General features: G+C 41.5%; 1 protein-coding gene across 9 annotated transcripts in view; it reads right to left on the reverse strand.

Moving 5' to 3' along the window:
* The window catches only part of SYK (spleen associated tyrosine kinase), an 89,521-nt gene that overhangs the window by 18,914 nt on the left and 45,042 nt on the right, over nucleotides 1-25,565 (reverse strand). For 5 of the 9 annotated variants that reach the window (XM_060200515.1, XM_060200512.1, XM_060200513.1 and 2 more), the window contains 5 exons: nucleotides 14,814-14,952; nucleotides 9,564-9,645; nucleotides 9,170-9,222; nucleotides 7,536-7,604; nucleotides 982-1,063 (listed from right to left, as the gene is read on the reverse strand). In XM_060200515.1, the coding sequence (XP_060056498.1) occupies nucleotides 982-1,063; nucleotides 7,536-7,604; nucleotides 9,170-9,222; nucleotides 9,564-9,645; nucleotides 14,814-14,952 (425 nt within the window). The remainder of the gene's footprint in view (nucleotides 1-981; nucleotides 1,064-7,535; nucleotides 7,605-9,169; nucleotides 9,223-9,563; nucleotides 9,646-14,813; nucleotides 14,953-25,565) is intronic. The other 4 variants (XM_007539884.3, XM_060200517.1, XM_060200518.1 and 1 more) reach the window with 4 other exon arrangements.

Below are 25,565 nucleotides of genomic sequence, written 5' to 3' on the forward strand. Positions count from 1 at the left end.
TTAAGTGCACACATCACCATGCACAAGGACCTGGGTTCAAGTCCCTGACCCCCACCTGCAGGAGGGGGCAGGGGGAACTCGCTTCACAAGTGGTAAGATAGTGATTCAAGGGTTTCTCTTTCCCCCTTCCTTTTTACTTCCCCCTTCCCTCTCAAGTTTTCTGTCTCTATCCAAAACAAACAAACAAACAAACAAACAAATAGATCTTTAAAAAAATCCACTGGGGTGACCTAGAATCAAAACGATTAGGCAAGTCTCACTTCTAAGAACCAAGTCTCCCAGAACGCAACTGAGCTCAGTGAGTAGTTTCCTGAACTGAGGTCTGTCTGGAATCAGCAACTTCCCTGCGCATGTCTAGAATTCCAGCAACTCCCACATCTCTTCAGCTTCACCAGTCACTCAGTAATATACCTTCTGCTGGAGAGTATTAGCAGGTACCAGAATCTGAGCTTTGGGTAACATCAGTTGTCACAGGAGAAAAGAAGTCTAAAAGCAACTTTATGGAGGTTATCACTGGGGCTTGATGCCTACACAGATTCCTTAACTCCTAGTAGCTGCTTTTTTAAATTTAATTATTTTATTTATTTGATAGGAAAGAGAAATTGAGAAGGGAGAAAGAGACAGGGAAAGAGAAAAAAAGCTATTAATACCTGCAGCCGTGCTTTACTGCTCATGAAGCGCACCTTCTGCAGGTAGGAACTAGAGACTTGGACGTCAGGTCCTTACGCATGGTACATGCACTCAGGTGTGTCCCCAGAAAAATATCTTCCAGGTGGTAGGTTTGTGAGGAGGGCTATATAGTGTGGTTCAGAGACATGAAAACTGCTCCAACCACCAGCTAATAGGGTCCCTCCACTAGTCATTACCATGTAGTAGCTACTAACAGTGGAGAGAAAGAAGTGAGTCAACTACAATTTCCAGGTGACCATGGGAAATATCCCTATGCTATCTATATCCAGTAACTAGAAATTCATGTCTCACCTCGGTCTGTGACCCAGGGTCCTCGGTCTGGCTCGTAGGGGTTAAATGTGCTTTCTGGCCGGTTACCTTGGGTGGAGGTGGTCTGGAGCAGAGAGAGAACAACAGGTCACTTCTCATTGGCACACTGTGAAGATGGTTCTGCACCATCATTTTTCTTTTCAAACAATCACATTATCACTTACGCAGGAAGGACAAAGGACAAAATTAGGAGGAAAGATAGGATAAAACAACAACAACAGCAGCAGTGTGGCGTATCTCATTCTTCAGGCAACAGGTTGGATCCTTTGAAGACTCCACAAAGCTCAAACTCCAGCTGTGCAAGGGGCCTGGCAACATCTTGGGGACTGGGGGAGAGGTGCTGTGCATAATAACTGCTTCCACCCGACAAAGGATGTCAAGGGTTTCCATTATCCCTCTGGACTCATTTTCCTCTACTAATGCTTTTCCAATTTACTTTATATGCAAGTTGTTTGAAAGGAAGAATTAAAAATTCACAGCTACTTCCACTCACTCTCCAATTTCAAAGCATGTGTACAGATAATATATATATATATATTTTATAAATACAGAGTTCTTCTATATCTGTATTGTTCTCTTCATGGCAGATCTAGCAGCACCTGAACAGATGCCAGAGGGTCCATTGGCCTGGGAGTTAAAGGTCCCAAGAGGGAAGTGACCACTAATCCTCATAGCACCACCATCAGCACCACCATTAGCACCACCATGACTCCTGTGAGCTGTGGAAGCCTTGGAGGAAGATAATTCTTCCCTGTACACAGGGCAGATAATAAAAGCATATTGTGAGGCCAGGCAGTGGCGTACCTGGTAAACTACACACATTACCATGTGCAAGGACCTGGTTCCCAGCTGCAGGAGGAAAGTTTCACAAACAGTGAAGTAGTGCTGGAGATGTCTCTCATTCTATCTCCCCCTCTTCTCAACTTCTTTCTGTCTCTATCCAAAAATAAATAAAATTTATTTTTAAAATAAGTACATTCTCTTTTTTTTTTAAAAAAAAAAAAAAAGCATACCGTCACACACTTTGACTGTTGTAAACAACTCCCTTTCTGAATATTTACTTCATGAACATCAAATTGTGGCATGAAGTGGTGTTTCTCTTATCTGAGAAGAAAGAGGAAAAAGGAAGAAACCTGGAAGGTGTAACTGGTGGAGCTGTGACTTAGAAAGAAATTGATGGCAGGGTCACAAAAGTGAATACAAATTGGCCAAAAAAAAGTCAGTCCATATCTATGATCATGGGAGAACTGTGATGCTTATTAGTGGAGGGGGTGGCGTACAGAAATTTGGCAATGGGAGTGGTGTGGAATTATACCCCTAGTATCATATAACCTTGTAAATCACTATTTAAAAAAAAAGAAAAAAAGATGCCATGAAGTAATAATACTTATTCCTTATCACCCTATAAACTTTCCCTTCTGAAGTCTTTCTGACACACCTTCAATACCAACTAAAAATATGGTTACTGCTACTAAATTTGGCTCGTGGAGAAAAAAAAAATCACAATTCAAATCATGTTTCTGTTTTGGAGTGAGCTTAGTGCAAATCTTATATTGCTATTTATTTCTGAGTCCAACTAGTGACCATGAGGAATGAGATATGCCAGATCTAGGAGAAACTGAAAGAAATAAAGACAATAAGCCTTCTCTTAAACAAACACTTCTTCCCCACCCAAGATCTCATCTGCTTTCCTGACACCTTAGACCTAGGAACCAAAAGCACAATCATGAAGCCACAATGTACCTATCAGTCATGTATGTTCAAAACCTTGACTCTCTTCCTCAGACATCCTAGGAGTCTGACACAGACAGTCTCTGACAAGGCTGGGAGACAACCAGAGTTCTTAATGCCAACTAAAATGTCATTGGATTATCGCCTCACAGATTGCCTCAGAATCATTACCAGACTGCTACGGCTATCATAGTAGGAACTATGTTAGACCAAGAACATAAGTGGAATATAAGGTTAAGGGATGCAGGTTTTTACTACTTTGAACTTGGCTAAGTCCACTCTGTTGATGCTCAGTAAAAACAAACAAAAAAATGTGATAAACAAACACATGACGTATGCAGAAATGAGTAAGTTACTATGCGACGAAATTAATATGCTTTGTAAATTGGGACGTGTGAAGAGAAAACTAATGTTATCAAAATATGAGGTCTAGGAGTCAGGCGGTAACACAGTGGGTTAAGCGCGCATGGTGCAAAGCACAAGGTCCGGTCCAGTGGCTTAAGGATCCTGGTTCGAGCCCCCGGCTCTCCACCTGCAGGGAAGTCGTTTCACAGGCGGTGAAGCAGGTCTGCAGGTGTCTATCTTTCTCTCCCCCTCTCTGTCTTCCCCTCTCCCCATTTCTCTCTGTCCTATCCAACAACGACATCAACAACAACAATAATGATAATTACAACAATAAAACAAGGGCAACAAACAGGAATAAATAAATATTTAAAAAAAAAAGAAATATGAGGTCTGTCTCGAGTCTTTACATTACTGGAGGGATTAATAGGTATTGGCAAATTCCAATGGCAACCTATCATCATGAGAGCTCCACGTAAGATTACAAGACTATGGGATGGACTCTAAATTCACTTCTCACTTCTGATCGTACTGTTTTGACAGAACTATCCTATGACGAGTGAGACCGTTTCCATGGCTTCCTACTGGGATCTTTCCTAGGTTCTCACCAACAATTAAACTCCAGGGTGAAAAGTTTTGAAATAAAAAAGGAAATCTCCCCTCAATTGAGCACTATTATTTTTCCCTTCTCTGATCTTCCTTGAGACAGGAGTTCTGAGACGCAAAGAACAATTTCCAAACACAAAGACCAGTTGCAATGGACAAAAGATTGCACCACACCCTTTCTCTTGACCTTCACACCTCCAGGATGGCTTCCTATGTCCTTATCCTGCTTATGCTGAGGCTGCGGCTTTTCCCCTGTGAAGGAGTGGTCTCTAGTGCGGACTCTCACAAGCGCTATATACAATTGCTATTGCAATGAAATATGCAATCACTTGATACACACAGATGCCTCAGGGAAGAATTTTGAAGCAGAGATGGGGATGGGGGTGTAAAAATTACTGGAAGAGCCGGCGATGGTGACACATCCCTATTCTCACTTGATCTATTCCTACTTTCTGGTTCCTATTTACTAAATGTTTTGTCCTACCTCATAACTTACTGCCTTTCAGACACCAAGCTAGATGCTACTGATGCTAGATGCTACTGATTCCATCCTGAACTCTATGGGCAGATGACCCAGGTGTGTCCTGGGACCTCATCTCCCCAGACCTCTACCCAACTAGAGAAAGACAGAAATAGGCTGGAGGTGGGAGAGGAGAGGAGAGAAGAGGAGAGGAGAGGAGAGGAGAGAAATGCAGCTGTTGCTACTCTATAGCCCTGCCTCTGCTTAAGCATATTTGTAGCACCACCTGCCAATGTACCCCCAAAAAGAATTTTGGCCCATATTTCCAGAGAGGGAAAAATATTAGGGGAAGATGCTTAAAGGGCTCTGGAACCCAATTCCATCAGGACCCAGAGAGAAAAGAGGGAAAAAATGAATGACAGTGGGAAGTAGTGATGGGTGTAGGTGTGACTTAAAAAGGAAGAGAAGGTAGAACCATAGGAAAAACTCGGCAAAATATATAGTGACTGATGGATAGTTACAGAGGTAACAAACTATACATATCTGTGACCTTGGGAGAACCACAACAGTCTCCAATAGAGAGAATGGAGACAGAACTCTGGTAGAATTATACCTTTGTTATTTTCTAATTTTGTAAATCATTAATGAAAAAAAAATAGACAAAAAAAAAAAAAGGCTGAGTTTCAGAGATACCACTAGATGGCACTAATTACCTTAAGTTGCTTTTTTAAAAAGTACCAATTTGTGATTTTTCTTTAAATGTTACCAGTTCAGGTAAAAAGGATCACTAAATGAAAACTACATATTATTATTCTTATATTCTATTGGCCAAGGCTAAATCAAATTTATATGACAGATATTCTTGGAGTCTCTATGTTAAAGAACTGGGGGTTCAGAAATGGACAATAGAGAAAGTTGATCTTAAAAAATTAGCAAACTGACTCCTTTCTGATCTGAAAGAATGGCTGCTCGTCCTCATCTGTCTTTAAATTTTTATTCTTAAGACTTCTTAAGAGACGTTTTAGAAATAGCGATTATCGTCAACCATATATATTTTCTAGTTTCCAGTGGAATGATTGGTTGCAAAAAGACCAAACATAGTTAAGGCAGGACCTCTTTAGCCAGGGTCCGAGATAAGGAGGTCAGCTTCAGATCCATAAAAACAGCAACGATCTAAAGCCTGGCACTTTCTAATAACGTGAAAACAATCTTATCATGTCTTCACTGGTGTATTAGACTAGAGAATGACTCTCTCTCTAGGCCGAAACCTTGAGATCTATAGATTTAAACCTAAGTCTTAAAGTATTCCAATCACCTGTCTATGCATTGGAACAACATGGAAGTAAGTGGTACTCTGAAATTCTGGAATACATTTCCACAACTAAGACAAATATGGATGTTATATCTTGGAGAGTGCACTTTTAAAATTTAAAACTGAAGCACTTGGCTAGAACACAATACAGTGGCTATGCAAACAACTTCCATGTCTGAGGCTCTGAGGTTACAGGTTTAGTTCCTGGCATCACCAAAATCCATAGCTGAGGAGAGTTCTAGTTAAAACAAAATGAAAGAAAAGAAAAAGAGAGGAAGAGTAAGATATATAGGGAGGGGGGAGGGAGAGGAAGAGAGAGAGAGAGAGAGATGGAGAGAAAGAGAGAGGGGAGAGAGGCAAACAGGGATGAGGGGTATGGCCCAAAGTCTATGCAAATAACCTTTTATGCTTGAGGTATGAAAGGTGCTAGGTTTAATTCCCAACACTACTATAAACCAGAGCTCAGCAGTGCTTTGGTAAGAAAAAATTAAATAAAATAAAATTATTTAATTGTTCAAACTCTGCCAATACTTTCTTAATAGTAGAGTAGGGTTATGTACATTAAAGGGTACAGAGAAGTATTCCATTACTCATAGAAAGAATTTTACTCATTTAGGGACTACCACTCCTATTTTTTAAAATGAATTATCTTTATTTATTTATTTATTTATTTATTGGATAGAGAAAGCCAGAAATTGAGAAGGAAGGGGAAGACAGCGAGGGAGAGAGACACCTACAGCACTGATTTACCACTCGAGAAGCTTTCTCCCTGCAGGTGGGGACCAGGGACTCAAACCTGGGTACTTGTGCACTGTAACATGTGCTCTTAACCAGGTGTGCCACCACCCAGCCCCAGGACTACCATTCCTTAAATGAATATATAGAAAGTTAATAGCACTTGTATTTTTCTCAGTTAAACTAACATATTTTTAAGTATTAAAGTGTTGTTACTTTCTACAAAAAATTTAACTATTTACACTTATTGTAAATTCTCAAATAATCTGATTAATAAAATTCACACCAAAGTACACTTTTCATCAACTACATGCTACAGGTAATTCAAGTTCTGATATATACTATTTGAGTCCGAGTTATTAAAACAACTACTTATGTTGATAAAACTAACAAATTCAAGAAATGTATTTGCATTTTAGAAATAATACATTTAGAATAATAGCTAATGTTATTCCCACAAGACTTTCCTTGTGACTAGTAAATGAAAAATTCTTGCTCTGTGAAAATAACATAAATATATGTATATATATACATATATACATATGGAGGTTCAGGGCCAGTAGGATACAAGGGCGGCAGTGGGTGGCCCAGCACATCCCCACCCCCAGCCCCATAGTAGGAGTAGGAGTATGAATCAGCCTGCCAACATCCACATCCCCAGAGAAGCATTTATGGAAGTCAGAACCCCTACCTTCTGCACGGCAAAAAAGAATTTTAGCCCATGCTCTAGAGGGATAAAAAATAGTAAAGTTTCTAATGGAGGTCATGGAAAACAGAACTCCAGCGGTGGGATCTATATAGAACAATACCCCTATTATCTTACAATCTTATAAATCATTATTAAATCACTAATACAGATCAGAAAATAAAATAATAAATAAATAGAAAACCAACAGTCATAGTTGAAGTCATTGTGACATTTGGTTCCTTCAGTACTATCTGGAAATACCCACAAAACCTGATTCCTTCCATCAGCATGTAACTTACATAATCAATTACCATAACACTGAAATATGTGACTTCGATAACTCAACAGTTACTTTAGTCTCTTGGAAAAGACTTTACTCATATGAGAATTACACCATCCACAATCTGACTGCAAAGATTTTCAGGTACAGACTTTAGCAGAGAGAACACTCACAGTCATGGGCTTTGTAGCAGAGTGACTGGGACCCACATGGAAAGCACAGTGAGCATTGGTGTGGGTCATCCATAAGGGTGGCACACGGCAGAGACACAGAGAAAAGCAGAGAGTGTGGCGGGCTGTGCAAACATAGGACTGAGTGTGAGCATAGGCTGAGGGCGGATAAGTCCTACCACTTAGGGACAGCAAGCAGGGGTCTTTAGCACCTTTCTGTGGCCAGGCTTGGGGAAGGAGTATGATTTGATTCTTGAGATTATTCCACCCGCTGACCAAGTCTAGAAACCATAATGGCAAAGAGGAACAGTAAATCTTTCAGAAAACAAACATAGGTATCTTACATGACAAGCTATCTTAACCTGACATACAACTTCTGAAGGAATTCACTATGGGAAACATAGGCTATTAGAAAGTCTTCCCCCAAAGTCCACTAACTGAGCAGAAGGATCAGAACAAATACCTGGCTAATACATTTACAGGAGGCTACAAAACTAGAACTATTATTGATAGTCTCTGTTTCACATAAAATTGAAGTTAAACTCAAGACAAATTGTCTTAAAGAAATGAGAAGTAAATCTAACCACCTGATTTTGTTACTTCTTTAAGATGTTGGTTCCAAGGTGTTTCTAAAATTCACAGGCATGTTTCCCTTTTACTTTTTTCAATAAAATGTTTTCCTAAAATATGTAACTTCTTAAGATTGTGTGTGTGTGTATGTGTGTGTGCGTGTGTGTGTGTGTGTGTGTGTGTGTGTGTGTGTGTGTCTACAGCGCTTGATATACTTTTGAGAATTTTCAATTCAAAGTCCTTATTGACCTCAGGAAAATGGAGCCCTTGTAAAGAGAAAATGAAAACAGGACTCGAGGAAAGGTCTCTATGTCAGTGTGGATCCCCAAGGTCACTGGTCTGTTACCAGCTGGTGACAAGTGCTGCTTCGGGGTGACTTCTCTGTTGCTGGAGGCAAAGCTGCACTCAGATTTCTACAAGTTAGTTTAAAGGGCTAACAGGCAAAAAGTGAGGTGTAGAGGGCACAGTTTATGCTGAAGAATTATTTTAGTTCTCAGGTGGCATTAAAAAGCATACAAAAGTTCACAACAAAGTCTTACAGGAGTAGGGAGCCTAGTTCTTACTCTGAGTGTAAACCTGTCATTACAGTCTAGAAGGAAGGTAAGAGATAGAACTATCTCTTTAGGGACATCATACAGACATTGGGCAAGTCCACCCAAAAAGTGTGACCAGTCCATGATCTCTTTAGCTACTGACATGGATCTACAAGTAGATTCTGCCAAAGTCCTCAACTCAATCCTTCTCTGGGGGCTTCTCTAATCTGAAACCACCAGTCACCCTCACCCCAAACCTTTTTCTATCTGGCTTTTAGCCAACTAGCTACCCCAGAAAGTTGGATCATTGGGTAGTCATATCTGGCTAGATTTCACTAAAGACAAGAGGGTGACAATCTGGGAGAGACATCTTCTATGTCAGACTCATTATAAGGATCATGTAATTGGTCACTTGGATGGTGGGCATGACTCGATATGGAAGGTTTAAGATAAAGCCTGAAGAGGAGGCTACCAGCTCAGAATTAGGCAGAATACCTATCTCTGACTTAACATCAGATTTCAACTATGTGTATTTTCGGACAGTGGGGAGAATCTAACCTAGCCCAGAAATGCAGAAAACTTGCCTAGCTTGAAACTGAAAACAAGCTCATTCTCGCTGACACCCACCTGCAATCTCAATTTATCTAATTCTGATCATAGGTGACAATGACCACTACCCCTCTCAACTAAAACACGTTCTTCATTGTGCTACACTGTTTTGTCCTCAGTAGCATTCTACTTACCGCAGGATGGGAGATTGGAAGCTGGGGACGAGCTCCAAAAGTAATATTTCCTGCTTAGAAAAAGCACATGCAATTACTGCTCTCTCAGTGAAAAACATCTGTCCAGTCAACTCCCACCCGACTGCCAATAATCAATATGATTATAAAATATTAATGTCCTGAAAGTCGATACATTCTCTATATACAATTATCAAGCATGCAATTAAAACTTATTTTTAAAATATAAGTTATGTTAGTGAAGTATATAAAATTGGAGTAACCTGACAGTTTTAATCAGTCCTTAAAAACAAGACCTCACTCATTCTACCTCAATCTGCAACAGGTTCAGATCTAAAACTATTTTGATTATTATCAACCACTGAAAGAGCAAGATTCCAATATCTTGGTGACTTACCTGCTTGCCCACCAATTTTTTGACATGGAACTGTAAGGACTCTCAATAAACCATCTGGCTTATAAGAATAATGTTCAACTAACTGAAAGAGAAGAAAGTAGGGTGTGATAAATAACTGAGGTAGAAAGTGGTAAAAAAAAAAAAACTGAAAAATTCTTACTTGGAACAGTTTCTATTAAATCTCTTTCAGACTTGATAAAAATGATTCAAGGCTAAACCTGAACCACAAGGCATGCTTCCCTGGATGGTCTCCCTGAACCGTCCCACTCTTGGACTTCAGGACAGAAAAGTACACACACCATCTTTCCTTCCTTTTAACCTTATTTCACTCTTGATTCATTCTCTCTTCTCTTCTCTTCTCTTCTCTTCTCTTCTCTTCTCTTCTCTTCTCTTCTCTTCTCTTCTCTTCTCTTCTCTTCTCTTCTCTTCCCTTCCCTTCCCTTCCCTTCCCTTCCCTCCTCTCCTCTCCTCCCCTCCCCTCCCCTCCCCTCCCTTCCCTTCCCTCCTTTCCTTTCCTTCTCTTTTTTTTTCCTCCTCCTCCTTCTCTTTCTTCTCCTCCTTCTTCTTCATAGCAAGTTGCACTGTTTATTAATATTTTCTTATACGATGTGATTTTATACAAATGGATGCAGCATACAAATGTTCATTTTGCTGCTCTGCTGCGTGCTAGCACTAAATAAAGGACACAATGTAAACTGTTATAACTAAGATGACTGAAACACACTCTGGTCTTTGAGGAGAGACAGGTAAGGTTATCACAATTAAAGTGATTAGGGCTGTAACAATGCTATAGACTAAAAGTTTAGAGGGGTCAAACAATTCAGCTGAAGAATTCAAAGGGAAGAAACCTCTGCACAGGTGAATAAGAGCTGTGACTAAGGGGAAGCTGAACTTTTAGAGAATGATTTATGTGGACAAAACATACACGTTCTTAGTGTGGAGAAAATGTAGACATCTTCAGTTACAGTAGAAAATGGTGCTGTTATTCTCCAGACTCTATTCTCACAGACATTTCCTCTTTAGAAAAACTAATATCTTCCCTATTTTCTCTCTTATTTCTTATGTTTATTGATACCTCCTTTCCATGTAAAGACTCTTGATCCCTTTTTCATCTCAAAATTCATTTGCTTGGGTAAGTGTTTGCTATATGACTATATTATGGCTTTCCATTTTATTTTATTTATTTTTATGTTTTACAATTGACAGTAAATACAATAGTTGTACATGCATTAACACTTCCCAGTTTTCCACATAATAATACAACCCCCACTAGGTCCTCTGCCATCATGTTCCAGGATCTGAACCCATTCTCTTTTATTTATTTATGTACTTTTTTTAATAGTCACCAGGGTTATCATTGGGGCACAGTGCTAGCATGATGAATTCACCACTCCTGGTGGCCATCGTTTCCTTTTTTTTTTTTCTTCCTTTATTTGATAGGATAGAGAGAAATGGAGAGAGGAGCAGGAGATAGAGAGGGAGACAGACAGACACCTGCAGCACTTGCTTCACTACTAGTGAAGCCTCCTCCATGCAGGTGGGGAGTGCAGGCTGGAATCCCAGTTCATAGTAACCTGTGCATAGTGCATAGTAACCTGTGCATAGTGCATAGCATAGTAACCTGTGCATAGTGCATAGCATAGTAACCTGTGCATAGTGCATAGTAACCTGTGCATAGTGCATAGTAACCTATGAGCTTAATTAACTAGGTGCGTGATCACCTGCACATCCCCTCATTCTATTTTTTTATACAATTTATTTTATTCTGGTAAGAACATAGAGAATAAGATCTAGCCTTGTAACACATGTTCAACTAACCATCCCTAAGACAGTACTGAAGTGGACACCAGTTTCATCCAGTGATGGAATAGTGTATTCTTGGGCACATAGCATAAGGCTCCCTAAAGGAGTTGATTCATCTTAATTATCCCTCCCATTGTCATTCAAATGTTTCTTTAAATGCTTGTGTTTCCAATCTCCTCTACAGGGGTTACCTGAGTTTTCAGGTAAGCATTTCCTTTTTGGACATAAAAAAACAAACAAACTGCAGTTCTTTTCTGTAAAAAGTCAGAAAGTTATATCTTAGGATTTGTCAGACCAAACACCATCTCTGTCACATACACTTTTATGTATTTCTTTAGAAAATGGTCCTTTAGGGCGGAGGGTTGATAGCATAATGGTTAAACAGACTCTCATGCCTGAGGCTCCAAAGTCCCAGGTTCAGTCTCCCCCGTACCACCGTAAGCCAGAGCTGAACAGTGCTCTGGTTAAAAATAAATAAATAAATAAATAAATAAATAAATAAATGGCCCTTTCCTTTAAAGTCTATAAAATAGAGCCAGGCAGTGGAACACCCAGTTGAGCACACATGTTACAATGAGCAAGGACCTGGGCTCAAGGCCCCTCCCTGCAGTCCTCACCGGTAGGGTGGACACTTTTGAGAGCGGTGAAGCAGTGTTGCAATTGTCTGTTTCTCTTTTTCTCTCCCTGCCTCCCATTTCCCCCTTACTCTTTCTTTGTCTCTATCTAATAAATAAATAAAATATTTTTTAAAAAGTTTAAGAACCATTTTCTTCTAGGACTAAACAAAAGCTGGGGGTTAGATATTGTCAGCGGGCTTACTGATCCCTGTCAAAAGTAAAAAAAACATCACAGTAGCACAGTGATAATCAACTCTCAGAAAAAAGTAGCACCAGCTTTTTAAGTGGGACTAGAAGACATGGTTACCTACACTACTGTCAAGAAAAACCAGTGGACTTACCAGTTTATTTCTTTTTTTTTAAGTTTTTCTTTCTTTCTTTCTTTTTTTAAATATTTATTTTATTTATTTATTTCCTTTTGTTGCCCTTGTTGTTTTATTGTTGTAGTTATTATTGTTGTTGTCGTTGTTGGATAGGACAGAGAGAAATGGAGAGAGGAGGGGAAGACAGAGAGGAGGAGAGAAAGATAGACACCTGCAGACCTGCTTCACCGCCTGTGAAGCGACACCCCTACAGGTGGGGAGCCGGGGTTCGAACTGACGAGTTTATTTCTAATGAGCTTCCTTAAACACAATATACAACAGATAAATATTTAATTAGGACTGAATAAGAAAACAATGGGGAAACATGTAATTAAGTCTATAGATGATAGATGAAACAATAAGTGTTGAAAACTCATGGGAAGTTTTCATAAAAACTGAAAACATTTAGCACAATGGTGAGTACACAGACTTTAAGATCATGACACTGGCTCATTCAGGAAAATTGGATAGAGTCCAGGGCTCCAGGGCATTAAGCACCTCATGGGCTAAACTGGCAGTTGAATTCCAGGTGTCTTTAAATACACGCCACTCACAATTTTTGCAGGAGGTGAGAGATTTTGACGGCAATTAACACTGGAAGGCAACAATCCATCTCATCTCTCTGACTGACATGGGCCACTAAAGTTGTCAGGCTAAATATTCTTGCAAATCAATACCACTAAAAGAAAGAAAAGCAGTGGTCAATAATGAGCAATTTGCTGGTGGTCCACAAGCCAAAAGTCAATGCCAACATTATGGTGAATATAAACAATTAACACCCAACGTTGGGGGGGGGGATTATTTTCCTGCTACGATATAAAGAACAAAAGAAACAAATAAACAAAAAAACAGGTGCTTTGATGTGTCTCAGAGGTAAGGGGGACTATTCATCTCAGTGTTTGAAAACCTAGGTTAGAGGTTAGGTCCTTTCTCTCTCTTACTACTTTTGAGGTTCTTGGTCAGATTCAGGCGGGGCTGGCTGAACACATCCCTGGCTATACCCTCCTCTCTCTCTCAAACATTCAACATAGTTTTTATTTTTCAGCAGGTAGGGTCCATAGTCCTCTCACTCTCTGGAGCCACTCTGACTTATGCTTTACCAAAGCAAATGCACACAACGCTTCTGTCGCCAAGTCCCACCACTTTTGTCAGCTCACTTGGCAGGATTTCACAGTTAACAACATGGAAAGCATAGGTTTTGGGGTTCTAAAAAAACAAGGAGGTTCAGCAATGTGAACTATTTCAGGTTTACCAACAGCTGGGAGAAGAATAAGCCTTTTTTTAGATGAGGGTTGGAATAGCCTGGACAGGCAACAATCGAAGCCCAGAAAAATGCTGACCTACTTTCTAAATCACTTTGATTCAGTGTGTGTGTGTGTGTGTGTGTGTGTGTGTTCAGGGTTATGTTGGAGCTTGGTGTAGCAACTAAGAATCCAGTGCTCCTGGCAGCCATTTTTTCTTTTTCTTTTTCCTTTCCTATTTTATTCAATAGGACAGAGAAAAGTTGAGAAGGAAGGGAATATATAGAGAGAGGGAGAGACCTGCAAACCTGCTTGACTACCTGTGAAGAGTTTCAGCTGCAGGTGAGGAGCAGGGACTCAAACTTGGGTCCTTGGGAGTAGGGTGGTAGTGAAGCGGGTTAAGCGCAGGTGGCACAAAGCGCAAGGACCGGCCTAAGGATCCCGGTTCGAGCCCCTGGCTCCCCACCTGCAGGGGAGTCGCTTCACAGGAGGTGAAGCAGGTCTGCAGGTGTCTATCTTTCTCTCCCCTTCTCTGTCTTCCCCTCCTCTCTCCATTTCTCTCTGCCCTATCCAACAACGACGACATCAATAACAACAATAACTATAACAACAATAAAAAAGGGCAACACAAAGGAAAAATAAATAAATATTTAAAAAAAAAGAAAAAAACTTGGGTCCTTGCATGGGTCCCTGCACCTAGTACTATGTGCATTTAACCCAGTGCGCCACCGCCCTGCCCTAAATCACTTTAATATTCGCAGAGACTCACTTTGCAACTAGAACAGCGCCTGCCTGGCATTGTGTATTCAATTCTGCTTCTTAACTCGAAGAAGCATCTGATAAAACATCTCTACCCTTCCTTCTCTGCCAGCCATGCCCTTATTTCATGTATTTATTTGTCTGAAGGGTTCTAGCTATAAATATCCTTGAAGGCATGTTTTATAATTCCCCAACTTGGGATCTCTGGTTAAACTCCAATCACAGCTGACTGGCACTGGTTTGTGGGTACAGTTCTTTCTGACTGATCCAGAACAAGTACAGAATGTTCCAGAGCTTTGTTTACCTAACAGGAGCCCTAAATTTATGCTTCTCAAACTTGAACATTTCTAAGGAGCACTTGGAGGTTGAGGGGGTCAGTTTAGGGCAAGGACCCTGTCTCAGGCAGGGACTCTGACAAAGTTGTATGAGTTCCAGGCTCCGCTTTTCTCAATTAAGGTCAGAATGTACCTGCCAGAGCGTGTCAAACTTCTTCCCATCAGGGATGGAGAGCTTCCCCGTCTTGTCCTTATCAATGCGGTAATGCAGCACCTTCCCTTCATGCAGCAGGCACAGGGCATAGGACCCATTGTTATCCCTGGCCCTGATCCTGGAAGACAAGAGACAGCATGGTCATCACACTGTGGCAGGAGGCAGCATCCTGAGGGTATGCTGGGCAAGGTCCCTACTTCAGGGTGAAGGGCTCTTCCCACCAGGCCCAGGGTGGCCCAGCACAGCAATGGGAGCCTGAAGAAGCATCTGAGGAGATGTTAGCTCACTCACATGAGCAATACCAACCCGAGCACCAATTTGTGTAATACATGGCCCCTGGCCAAAGGATCCTGGAGCTGGGAAGATATCAGCCAACCTTTGCACTCATAATCTCTCTTCACAGAGGTCTGCCTTAAGGTCAGATCCAAGACAGCTTTGCTCCACCACTTAGTCCAAGGGATTGTGGGAGGTGTTTGATGGGCATTTTGAGTAGGAACATTCTGGACCATATTTTTGGGAAAGGTATTAAAACTCCAATTCCTATGGGTCTCTGTCATTCCCTCACATGGTTCCAATACAGGGAGGGTGTAGAGGATTAAAATATTGTTCCATATGACAGCATCTGATGAAGTCACCAGGAGAAGGAAGTATCACTCACTGAGTGCTATATTATGTCAAAACCAGGCCTCTATAATCATTATGTCTATGGGATATCCTGAGGTCCACCCTCTCCCTCCTTTGGGTGAATGAAACTGGCTGGTCCGATAACAAGCACAGAATTCAGATACTATAATACATTACTACAAGGGAAAAGGAGGATTCGACTTGGAGAGGCAAATTCCATCAGAAAACTCTATAGAGCATAGGGGAGAGGGACAGGCAGGAGGAAGTTTCAAGAGTAGAAATAGATATTCATTCACTGGACTGTAAGTCATGGGACAATAAAATGAACCAATGGCAGGGAGACCAAGCATTGAAGACCCCAGGATAATAAAATGTTGCCTAATTCTATATACCCAAGTAGAACAAAGAAAATGACTTTGCTTAGGGACATATACCTAAGTCCCGGGCAGTAAAAATAAACAGACAAAAGCAAAGAGAAAGGATATACTGGACACAGAATCCAGGAAGTAGTATACTCTAGTGAGAGTGGCTGAGTGGGGAGAACCTTCTTCATTGTGGTATTTTTCTTTTTTTTTTAAATTTTTTTAAAAAAATCTTTTTATTATCTTTATTGGATAGTGACAGGCAGAAATCAAGAGGGTAGGGGAAGATAGAGAGGGAGAGAGAGAGACACCTACAGCACTGTTTTACTACTCCTAAAGCTTTCCCCCTGCAGGTGGGGACCGGGGGCTCAAACCTGGGTGCTTGAGCATTGTTGTAACATGTGTGCTCAGTTAGGTGCATCACCCTTGGTCCCCCAATGTGGTATTTTTCTTTCTTTTCCTTTCCTTTCTTTCTTTCTTTCTTTCTTTCTTTCTTTCTTTCTTTCTTTCTTTCTTTCCTTCTCCTCTTCTTTCTATTCTTTCTCCTCCTCTTCTTCCTCCCCCCTTCTCTCCTTCCTCCTTCTCCTCTTCATCTTTCTCTTTCTTCATCATCACCACTAGGGCATCACCACTGTGGACCAAGTTTTTCAGGTAGAGACAGAGAGAGAGCACAGCACTAACGTTTCCCCATTGCAGTGGGGGCTGGCCTCAGACCTGGGCCATATTCATGACAAAGCAGGTACTCTTTCTCCCAGGTGAGCCATCATGCTGACTCTGTTTTATCTCTTGACTCTAGTGATGTTTTCTTCATGATTAGCCATGAAGCTGCACATACAGAGTAATAGGCTTTTTTTTAAAAAAAAACAACAAACCTGTTTTATATTTCATAATAAAATAATATAAAAGGTAAAAAAAATAAAGAACTGACACAAGGCAGAAATATAACATTCTTTCTTCGACACTAACATTTTGCAAAGCTTCCTTGACACTCCAGAAAAAGACCTGGAGAAGTACCCCACCACCACCACCACCACCACCACACACACACATACACACCTCTTTCCGGGGGTTCTAGTCAAGTACCAATTACCCATGAGCACACTCCAAGGACTGGCAGGCCCGAAGTCAGGGCAAGAGACACAAATTCCAAGAGCTGTTAGCAGGAAATGAGGTCAGGGAAGAGAAACCCACAGGCTCTACATCTGTAGGTGGCAAAGACCTGGCAGCAACTGGGCTATTTTTAATTTAATATTCAGACAATGTTGCTTTACTTGTTGGCCCCTCGTATTATGCAAAGCATTCCCCTCTGGTCTTCAACACACACACACACACACACACACACACACACACACACACACACACACACCAGGTGTCATATGTACATAGCGTATCATATGTAGATACCCAAAGAAGGGAGAATAAGAACAAAACTTCTGCTCCTGGCAGATTTTCTGTCTTCTGCCCTTGGGGTCAGCTGGGCACAAGCATGTTCACAGAAGCCCCTGACTATTTTTTTCGCAATGAGTCTCTTGTTAGCAAGAAGTTCACAATACATTTGTGTCTTCGTGTCACAGAGCATGGGGTTCCAGCGTTTTGAACTGGAGGTGGCCCATGAAGCTGTCACAAATGGCTCTTGATATCCTGTGGCATGGTGACTCATCTTGGCCCAAGGGCAAGAAGACCACCTGTCTCCTAGGGAAGGTAGCCGGAGGTGAACCCTTGTACTTCACAGATGCCAACGCTTAAGAGAAGCAATGACTCACTTCACCACCTTCCTCTGGTTTCCAGGACCAGAGAGAATACACAGTGGTGACACTCTGACACTAACAGGGAAGCTTGGACCCAGCAAGAGGTGGGACCCTCATACAAAGGTCCAGGGACACTGTGTTGCATCGGCTGCAGACGAATGCATTCTAACCCGTCTCGTATTCTGGTTTCCTGAGCACGTTTTTCTTTTTTCCTAATGGCAAATGAGGGCATTGTGGACTGGGAGGGCAGAATGTGGGGGCAGGAGGCACCTGTGATGGATCCCCCCCTTTTTTTCCCCTTTTGTTGCCCTAGTTGTTTATTGTTCTTGTTGTTATTGATGTCATTGTTGTTGGATAGGACAGAGAGAAATGGAGAGAGGAGGGAAAGACAAAGGGGGAGGGAGAAAGACACCTGCAGACCTGCTTCACCGCCTGTGAAACAACTCCCTTGCAGGTGGGGAGCCGGGGGCTCAAACTGGGATCCTTAATCTGGTCCTTGCGCTTCACACCATGTGCACTTACTAAGATTTTTTTTAAGACATATCCCAAATAGAGAGTACATATGTTCACATGATTTATGGACTATCCAGGTAGAAAGGAAGATATTGTCCCATGGGACATCAGTCTAGCCTTCAGTCAAAACACAATAATGCCTTCTCATGAAAGAAAGCTAGTGAGGGAAGAGGTCTGGGGTGACCACATGACTGTGGAGGGCTCATTTCAGAACCCTCAGGACAGTCATCAGCTTAAAGGTGCATAAGAGACAAAAAAAAAAAAAAAAAGCCACACCTAGGTACTTCCGCCTTGCACCATAAATGCAGGCACCAACACATTCCACACAAACAATGGAAGCAAGATCAGTACTGAGCACGAATCTCCATCTGGAGCCATGCTACACTGCTCCTCTACACATCAGTGCTTTGAAAAACGTTCTCAGCTGTTCCCCCTTTTTATTCCTCTGCTCTAGCTCCTGTGAAACTAGGCCATGGTTCATTTCTTCCTGCATCTTGGAGACCTTGATCAGACAATACACGGCTACTGATAGCACAGCCCCCTTTGAAAATTTCACTTCAGACAAGTCATGACTCTACGCTGACCTACAGCTGAAAACCACAGATGTCAAATAATATGGTGGACTTTGATCTGTGACGCCAGCATCTGAGGGTACAGATAGAAGTGTGCTTTTCATGTGGCAGGGAATTCTCCCAATAACCAAATACAGTCTCATTCATTAGCGAACAAAGACAAGGCTTTTTAAAAAATTTATTCTTCTAAACCCATAAATTTCATTTGAAATTTAACTTTATTAAAAAAAAAAACTGAGTTGATCTTTGAGCAGGAAGCATGAGTAATAAATAAGAACAAAAACATATGGATTTGACCTTAGGGCAAACACCAACATGAACACTCTAGTGGATGGGGCCTGAGGCACCATCTTGCCTCAGCAGCAAGACATGAGGAAATCTGAACAGAGATTTTTCATACTCAAGCAAAGACCATGAAGAAGAAAGCCTCTCTGAGTTTGAAGGATATCTTAAGTGCAACCATAACATAGGAGATTCAGCACTCCCATAAATAACTATTAGTCAAATGGAATCTCAGGAAAGTCCCCCAAACATAAGAAAACTTGAATAAGAGAGGTGGGAGGGTTAGAGATTTATACCCTCAAAGACCCTATATAAAAGGTTCAAAGAAATAGACTGGGGGTATGGATCGACCTGCCAACATCCATGCCCAGCAGAGATGCAATTATAGAAACCAGAACTCCCACCTTCTGCAGACCTTAAAGGATTTTGGTCCATACTCACAGAGGGGGGGGAAATGTTGGGTAAAGATGACCAGAGGGCTCTGAACTCCAATTCCATCAGGACCCAGAGAGAGAAGAGAAAAAATGGAAGGTGTGACTTAAAAGAAAGAGAAGGTAGAACCATAAAAAATGGCAAATATGTATAAACATAGACAGATAGTTATAGAAATAATAGTCAAGTCGTATCCGTGATCTTGGGAGAACTACTGAAGTTTCCATTGGAGGGAATAGGGACACAAAACTCTGGTGATGGGAATGGTGCAAAATTCTACTGCTGTCATCTCAATTCTGTAAATCAATATTAAGTCACTAATAAAATTTAAAAAAGAATATTTAAAAAAATAGAAAAGTAAAAGGTTTAAAGAAACAAAGTAAAGGTAGGGAGAGAACATAGTGATTATGACAAAAGACTATTTATTGCCTGAGGCTCTAAGATTCCAGGCTCAAGCCCAAGCACCACCATAAGCAAAAGCTAAACAGTGTTATAAGAAAAATAAAGGAAAAAGAATAAGTAATGAAACAAAGTATGAGGGGGTCCAGCAGTAGCGCCGCGGGTTAAGCTCACGTGGTGCAAAGCACAAGGACCAGTGTAAAGAATCCATTTCGAGCCCTTGGCAGGGGGAGTCACTTCACAGGTGGTGAAGCAAGTCGGCAGGTGTCTATCTTTTTCTCCCCCTCTGTCTTCCCCTCCTCTATTTCTCTCTGTCTTATCTAATAAAAAAAATGGGGAAAAAATGACTGCCAGGAATAGTGGATTCGTAGTGCCAGTACGGAGCTTCAGCAATAACACTGGAGGCAAAGAAATAAAGATGAACTTCCCCACTTTGTCACTGAGCAAATCCAGATTCTAAGGGATGACTTGAGGTCTAAGTCATAGTTACTAAATGACTGAGCTTTATTAATGGTTTTACGTAGGTTTCTGTCAATAGAAGTTATTTTAAGGTGAATTCCATCCCACCAGTCAAACAATACAGCATTTGGGACATACTACAGTAATATTCCCAACTATATACATGGTTGCAGACCCTGTGATAAATACTAAGAAGGTTTCAAATGACTGTCTTCAGAACAGCAGCATCAACATCACATAGAGATTTTTGTTGTTGTTGTTGTTGTTGTTGTTAGAAATGCACATTAAGCTGGGAGTCGGGTGGTAGCGCAGCAGGTTAAGCGCATGTGGCGTAAACCGCAGGGACTGCAGTAAGGATCCCGGTTCGAGCCCCCGGCACCCCACCTGAAGGAGAGTCGCTTCACAAGTGGTGAAGCAGGTCTACAGTGCCTATCTTTCTCTCTCCCCTCTCTGTCTTGCCCTCCTCTCTCCATTTCTCTCAGTCCTATCCAACAACAGCGACATCAATAGTAACTACCACAATAAAAAAAAAGGGCAACAAAAGGGAATAACTAAATATTAAAAGAAATAAAAAAGAAAGAAATGCACACGAATATACCAGACATTGTGAGCTCAAAAAATTCAGGGGTAGACTCCAGTGCTGTGACCTATCCTAGGGTTTTATTCACACACGCACGCACACACACACATATAGTACTGCTGATACCTCACCTCTGGACTCTGCATATGCTCTACAGAACTGACTGGAAGGTACTGAAATTATTCCTCACTCTTTCTCCTAATTCACAGTCGTTCCCTTCTCATGAGAATGCAAGCGTGTATTCTTACAAGCTAACTCTGTGTCTGAAGAACTGTGCTGCCTTGTGAATACATTTGATGGTGATTTTCATTGAAAAGGATTACTAAAGCCTGTTTGTAAATAAAGAATACCCCTGTCATCCAATCCCCCTGGAAGGTGCAAAGAGAGTGGGGAAGGTATTTAATATAATACTGATGAAAGGGATTGTCTTAGTGACTCAGGGTGACAAGTATCTGTTACCATCTGTTACCTCCAGCAGATGCCAGTCAAGACAGTGGTCCCATCACTCTGGTTTACACAGCCCTGATTCTGTGTAGATACCACCCTTTCCTTAGTACACACTCATGGCATTCTGAACCAAGGAGGCTGGCAGTAACCAAATAAACACAAAAATTTAGAATAATACTGGGGTAGTCATGGTATCATTAATTTAGATAGGCTGACTGTAAAGAATGGGATGTGCTGTCCTTGGTTACGCACTTTGAATTTTATGTTCCTCTACACTGTAAGCATTGTGAAGGCAAGTGTTAAGGGCTATCCTCCAATATATACAGAGAGAGAGAGAGAGAGAGAGACAGTTATAGATATAATAGCCAATACATATGGTCACCTTGGCTCTGATGTTCTGCCAATGCAAATAGATACGTACTTCCTTTATGAGAAAACTGGGATCAAAGTTGGCTAATATTTCTAAGACACAATCCATCTGGAAAATTTGGGGCCTGGGTGGTGCACCTGTTTGAGCACAAATGCTATAATTCACAAGGACCTGGGTTCAAGCCCCCGGCCCCCACCTGCAAGGAGAAATCTTTGGAAGAGGTGAAGCAGAGCATCAAGTATCCCTCTGTTTGTCTCCCAGTGTTTCCCCCTTTCTCTTGATTTCTGGCTATCTCTATCCAATAAATAAATAGAGATAATAAAAAGAAATTTTTTCCTTTTTTTTTTTTTTGCCTCCAGGGTTATTGCTGGGGCTTGGTGCCTGCACTATGAATCCACTGCTCCTGGAGGCTATTTTTTTCCCCTTTTGTTGCCCTTGTTGTTTTATCATTGTTGTGGTTATTATTATTGTTGTTATTGATGTTGTTGTTGGATAGGACAGAGAGAAATGGAGAGAAGAGGGGAAGACAGAGATGGGGAGAGAAAGACAGACACCAGCAGACCAGCTTCACCACCTGTGAAGCTATGCCCCTGCAAGTGGGGAGCCGGTGGGCTCGAACCGGGATCCTTACGCCAGTCCTTGCACTTGGCATCAAGTGAGCTTAACCCGCTGTGCTACTGCCTGACCGCCAATAAAAAGAATTTTTTAAAAATAGATCATATAGCCAATGAACAGGCAGGGGCTGTACCCACAGGCAGTCCGATCTGCCTTAAAAAACCTTTTTTTTTTTTTTTGAATTTGGGGATATATTGTCTGCTTTATTTATTTATTTATTATTTTTACCAGAGTACTGCTCAGTTCTGGCTTATGGTGGTTCCAGAGATTAAACTTGAAACCTCAAAGCCTCTGAAGTGATATCTCCCTGCCCTCTATCTTCTGCATTTTAAACTGCTTTGTTACAGTTTTATCAATACAGTCTCATACTCTTTTTTTTTCTACTCTACTGTATTTCCAATGTTTTCTCTCCATCTACTACATAACAGACATTTCTCAATGGCCATGTTACCATTTCTGTTTTAACAATTTTCTTTTTAACTTTTTTAATCCAGTTTCCACAAATGTTGATTCTAATGTAGTATTCTCCAGCTGACACAATAGTATCTATCAATAATAAAAAAAGTATTTTCCTTCTAATCAGATTATCTATCAAGATTAACTTTTGAGGGGCAGGAGATTTCTCACCCAGTGGAGTGTACAATTTACCATGTATGAGGGTCTGGGTTCAAGACCCTAACCACTACATGAGGCACCATACAAAAGGGTAACTTGATAAGCAGTAGAGTGGTGCTATGGTGTTGTGTTTCTCCTCTTTCTGACTCTCTTTCACCCTTTGTCTTTCACCTTCTATCTTTATATTTAAAAAAAACAGTCCCTGGGAGGACTGGTTAGCTTAAGACTATAAACATGAAATACAAAAGTAAAAACACCCTTTGTGAAATAATGAATTTTTATTTAAGTCGTCCATTTCATATAAAGTGTTGACACCAAAGTTGAACAGTTTTATATCTGGAACAGAGACTCTGAATCTATGTATTTGCAATCATATACTAAAACAAACAGCAGACTGAAAAACAGAAAAACGACTGGCTAATTAGGCCTTAACACAAACAGATGTCTCAGCTCAACTGCTATGATCAGACACTACAAACTCTTAACTCTCACTTGCCTGACAACTCTAGATAAGTTCCGCTGTGCCTGCCTCAATTCTTGCTTGAAGGAAATTAAACAAAATAAATTTGAACCCATTGGCATAAAGACACATTAGCTCAGTTTTTCTGTCAATAGAAATAGAAATAGATTTCACACCTCCTTTATGAGAAGACTGGAAGCAAAGTCAGCCACTATTTCCAGGACACCATCCAGTTGGGCAATTTGAAGTTTGAGGGATCTATTTTTTCTCCATGTTATTTTACTTTGTTGCTTATTTAGAAATAATAATCTGTGTTCATTTCCAGGGTCTTCACAGATTTGTGATATGGGAAAGGAAAGGCTTGCTCACACTACCATTACAGAGTATGTCCAAACAAGGACTACAGTGGAAACAGGGTAGAGGTGCTGGGGCGTTGGGAAGGGCCTCTCCACTGCTTCAGCCGCCGCATCAGAGGCATGACAGCAAGGACCCATGACCAACAGTAGAGAGCACCCACTTCCATTCAAGGTCTTTGCTACTCTGAACTATAATGTAAGCCAGAGATTTCTCAACAAATACCATGACCCCTCTTAATAAGAGCTATAAGCACTCAATCTCTTCAGGCTGGTGTTCCATGGCCTTGCTAACTGTGTTCATTAATGACTTGAAAGCAGCTTCTAATTAATTTCTACAAAGTGCTTGGTATGATTCATGGCAGGGCTTAATTCAAGCTAATGAAGCCCAGCATCAGGAGTCACAGAAATTAGACTCTTATTTCTGGATCTGAGAGGGTCCCGGGTTCTTATCATTCTGCCAGATGTTGCCGGAGGAGCAAGGCAAGCTGCCTCAATGAGTCTCTGATGGGGTCACAAGGGAAGCCATTGTCCCCACACATGGTAGGGTGAAGAAAGCAGCAGAGGCATGAGAGACAGAAGAGTGGGCACCAGTATATCCGGAAAAGGGTGGAAACAGACTAGTGTAGGAAGCCATTAGCAAAAAAGAATGAGGCAGTCCTTGCAGGGCGAGGGGAAGTGTCATGAGGCAAAACAAGACTGGACAAAGAACTATAAATATCACCTGAGAAGGTTAAGGTGAGGAGACCCATCCTAGAACAGCATCTCTGTGATAGCCTTGGCCCTGAAATTCTTGCTTTATCCTTTCTGCAATGTGCAGAGGACAGTGGAGGATGCAGACGAATGACCCCGACACAGACATGCACAGAGGAGGATGTCTATACAGCAGCAACCACACCAGAGGTAGACAGTGCACAGCCACTCAGCAGGGCTGTACAGCACTCAGGCCACTAAACATAACTCTTGTGTTCAGGCACGAGACAGGGAAATCCCAGAGATAATTACAGAGAAGTAAGTATTGTGATTGGATTCAAGTGTTGTGCATAAGGATGTGCATAACATAGTCTCTATATTGTCTTGTCTTTTCTCTTTTTCTTTCCTTTTTTGGTCTCCAGGGTTATGGCTGAGGCTCGATGTTCATACTACAAAACCATGGCTTCTGGTGGATATCCACCACCCTTCCCTCTTTCTCCTTACATTTGATAGGAAAGAGAGAAATTGAGAAAGGAGGGGAGATAAATACGAAGAGAGATAAACACCTGCAGACCTGCTTCACCACTTGTGAAGCGTCCCCGTTACAGGCGGGGGAGTGGGGGCTCAAACCCTGGTCCTTGCGCACATGTGCATTTAACCAGGTGTGCCAGGCCTAGCCCCATACTGTCTTTTCTATACCCAGCTATAGGCATTACACCTAATTTTCCCAAAGATGAGAACCGACACATCTAAAACAAAGTTCTCTCAGTACCTGAGAAGCCTCAGAGGCCCAACTCTTATACCTGCCCCCTCCCCCTTCACTAACTACAGGGATCTAGGGTTGTGGCTGGCCTGCAGGCACACTGATTCAGAGCAAACTCTCTCAACCTTACACATACAAACACTGTTCTCTCTGGGATGGCTCCCACCTGATTCTAGGTCTCTGCTCAAATGTCTCCTTCACAGGGAGGGCATTGCCACCAAACAAAAAGCAGAATCCTGGCGCGCACACACCCCTCCTCCTCCTCCACCACCACCACCACCACAACCAAGCATGTTCCCTCCACCACCACCACCACCACAACCAAGCATGTTCTATTATGTTTCTTCAATGTGCTGTGCAAATTTTGCTTCATTGTTAAGAGTCTAATTCTCTTCTGGGGATGTGAGCTCCACAAGACAGGTTTTTTTTTTGTTTTGTTTTGTT

Source organism: Erinaceus europaeus, chromosome 10 (genome assembly GCF_950295315.1).
Source record: "Erinaceus europaeus chromosome 10, mEriEur2.1, whole genome shotgun sequence".
Classification (NCBI taxonomy): Eukaryota; Metazoa; Chordata; class Mammalia; order Eulipotyphla; family Erinaceidae; genus Erinaceus; species Erinaceus europaeus.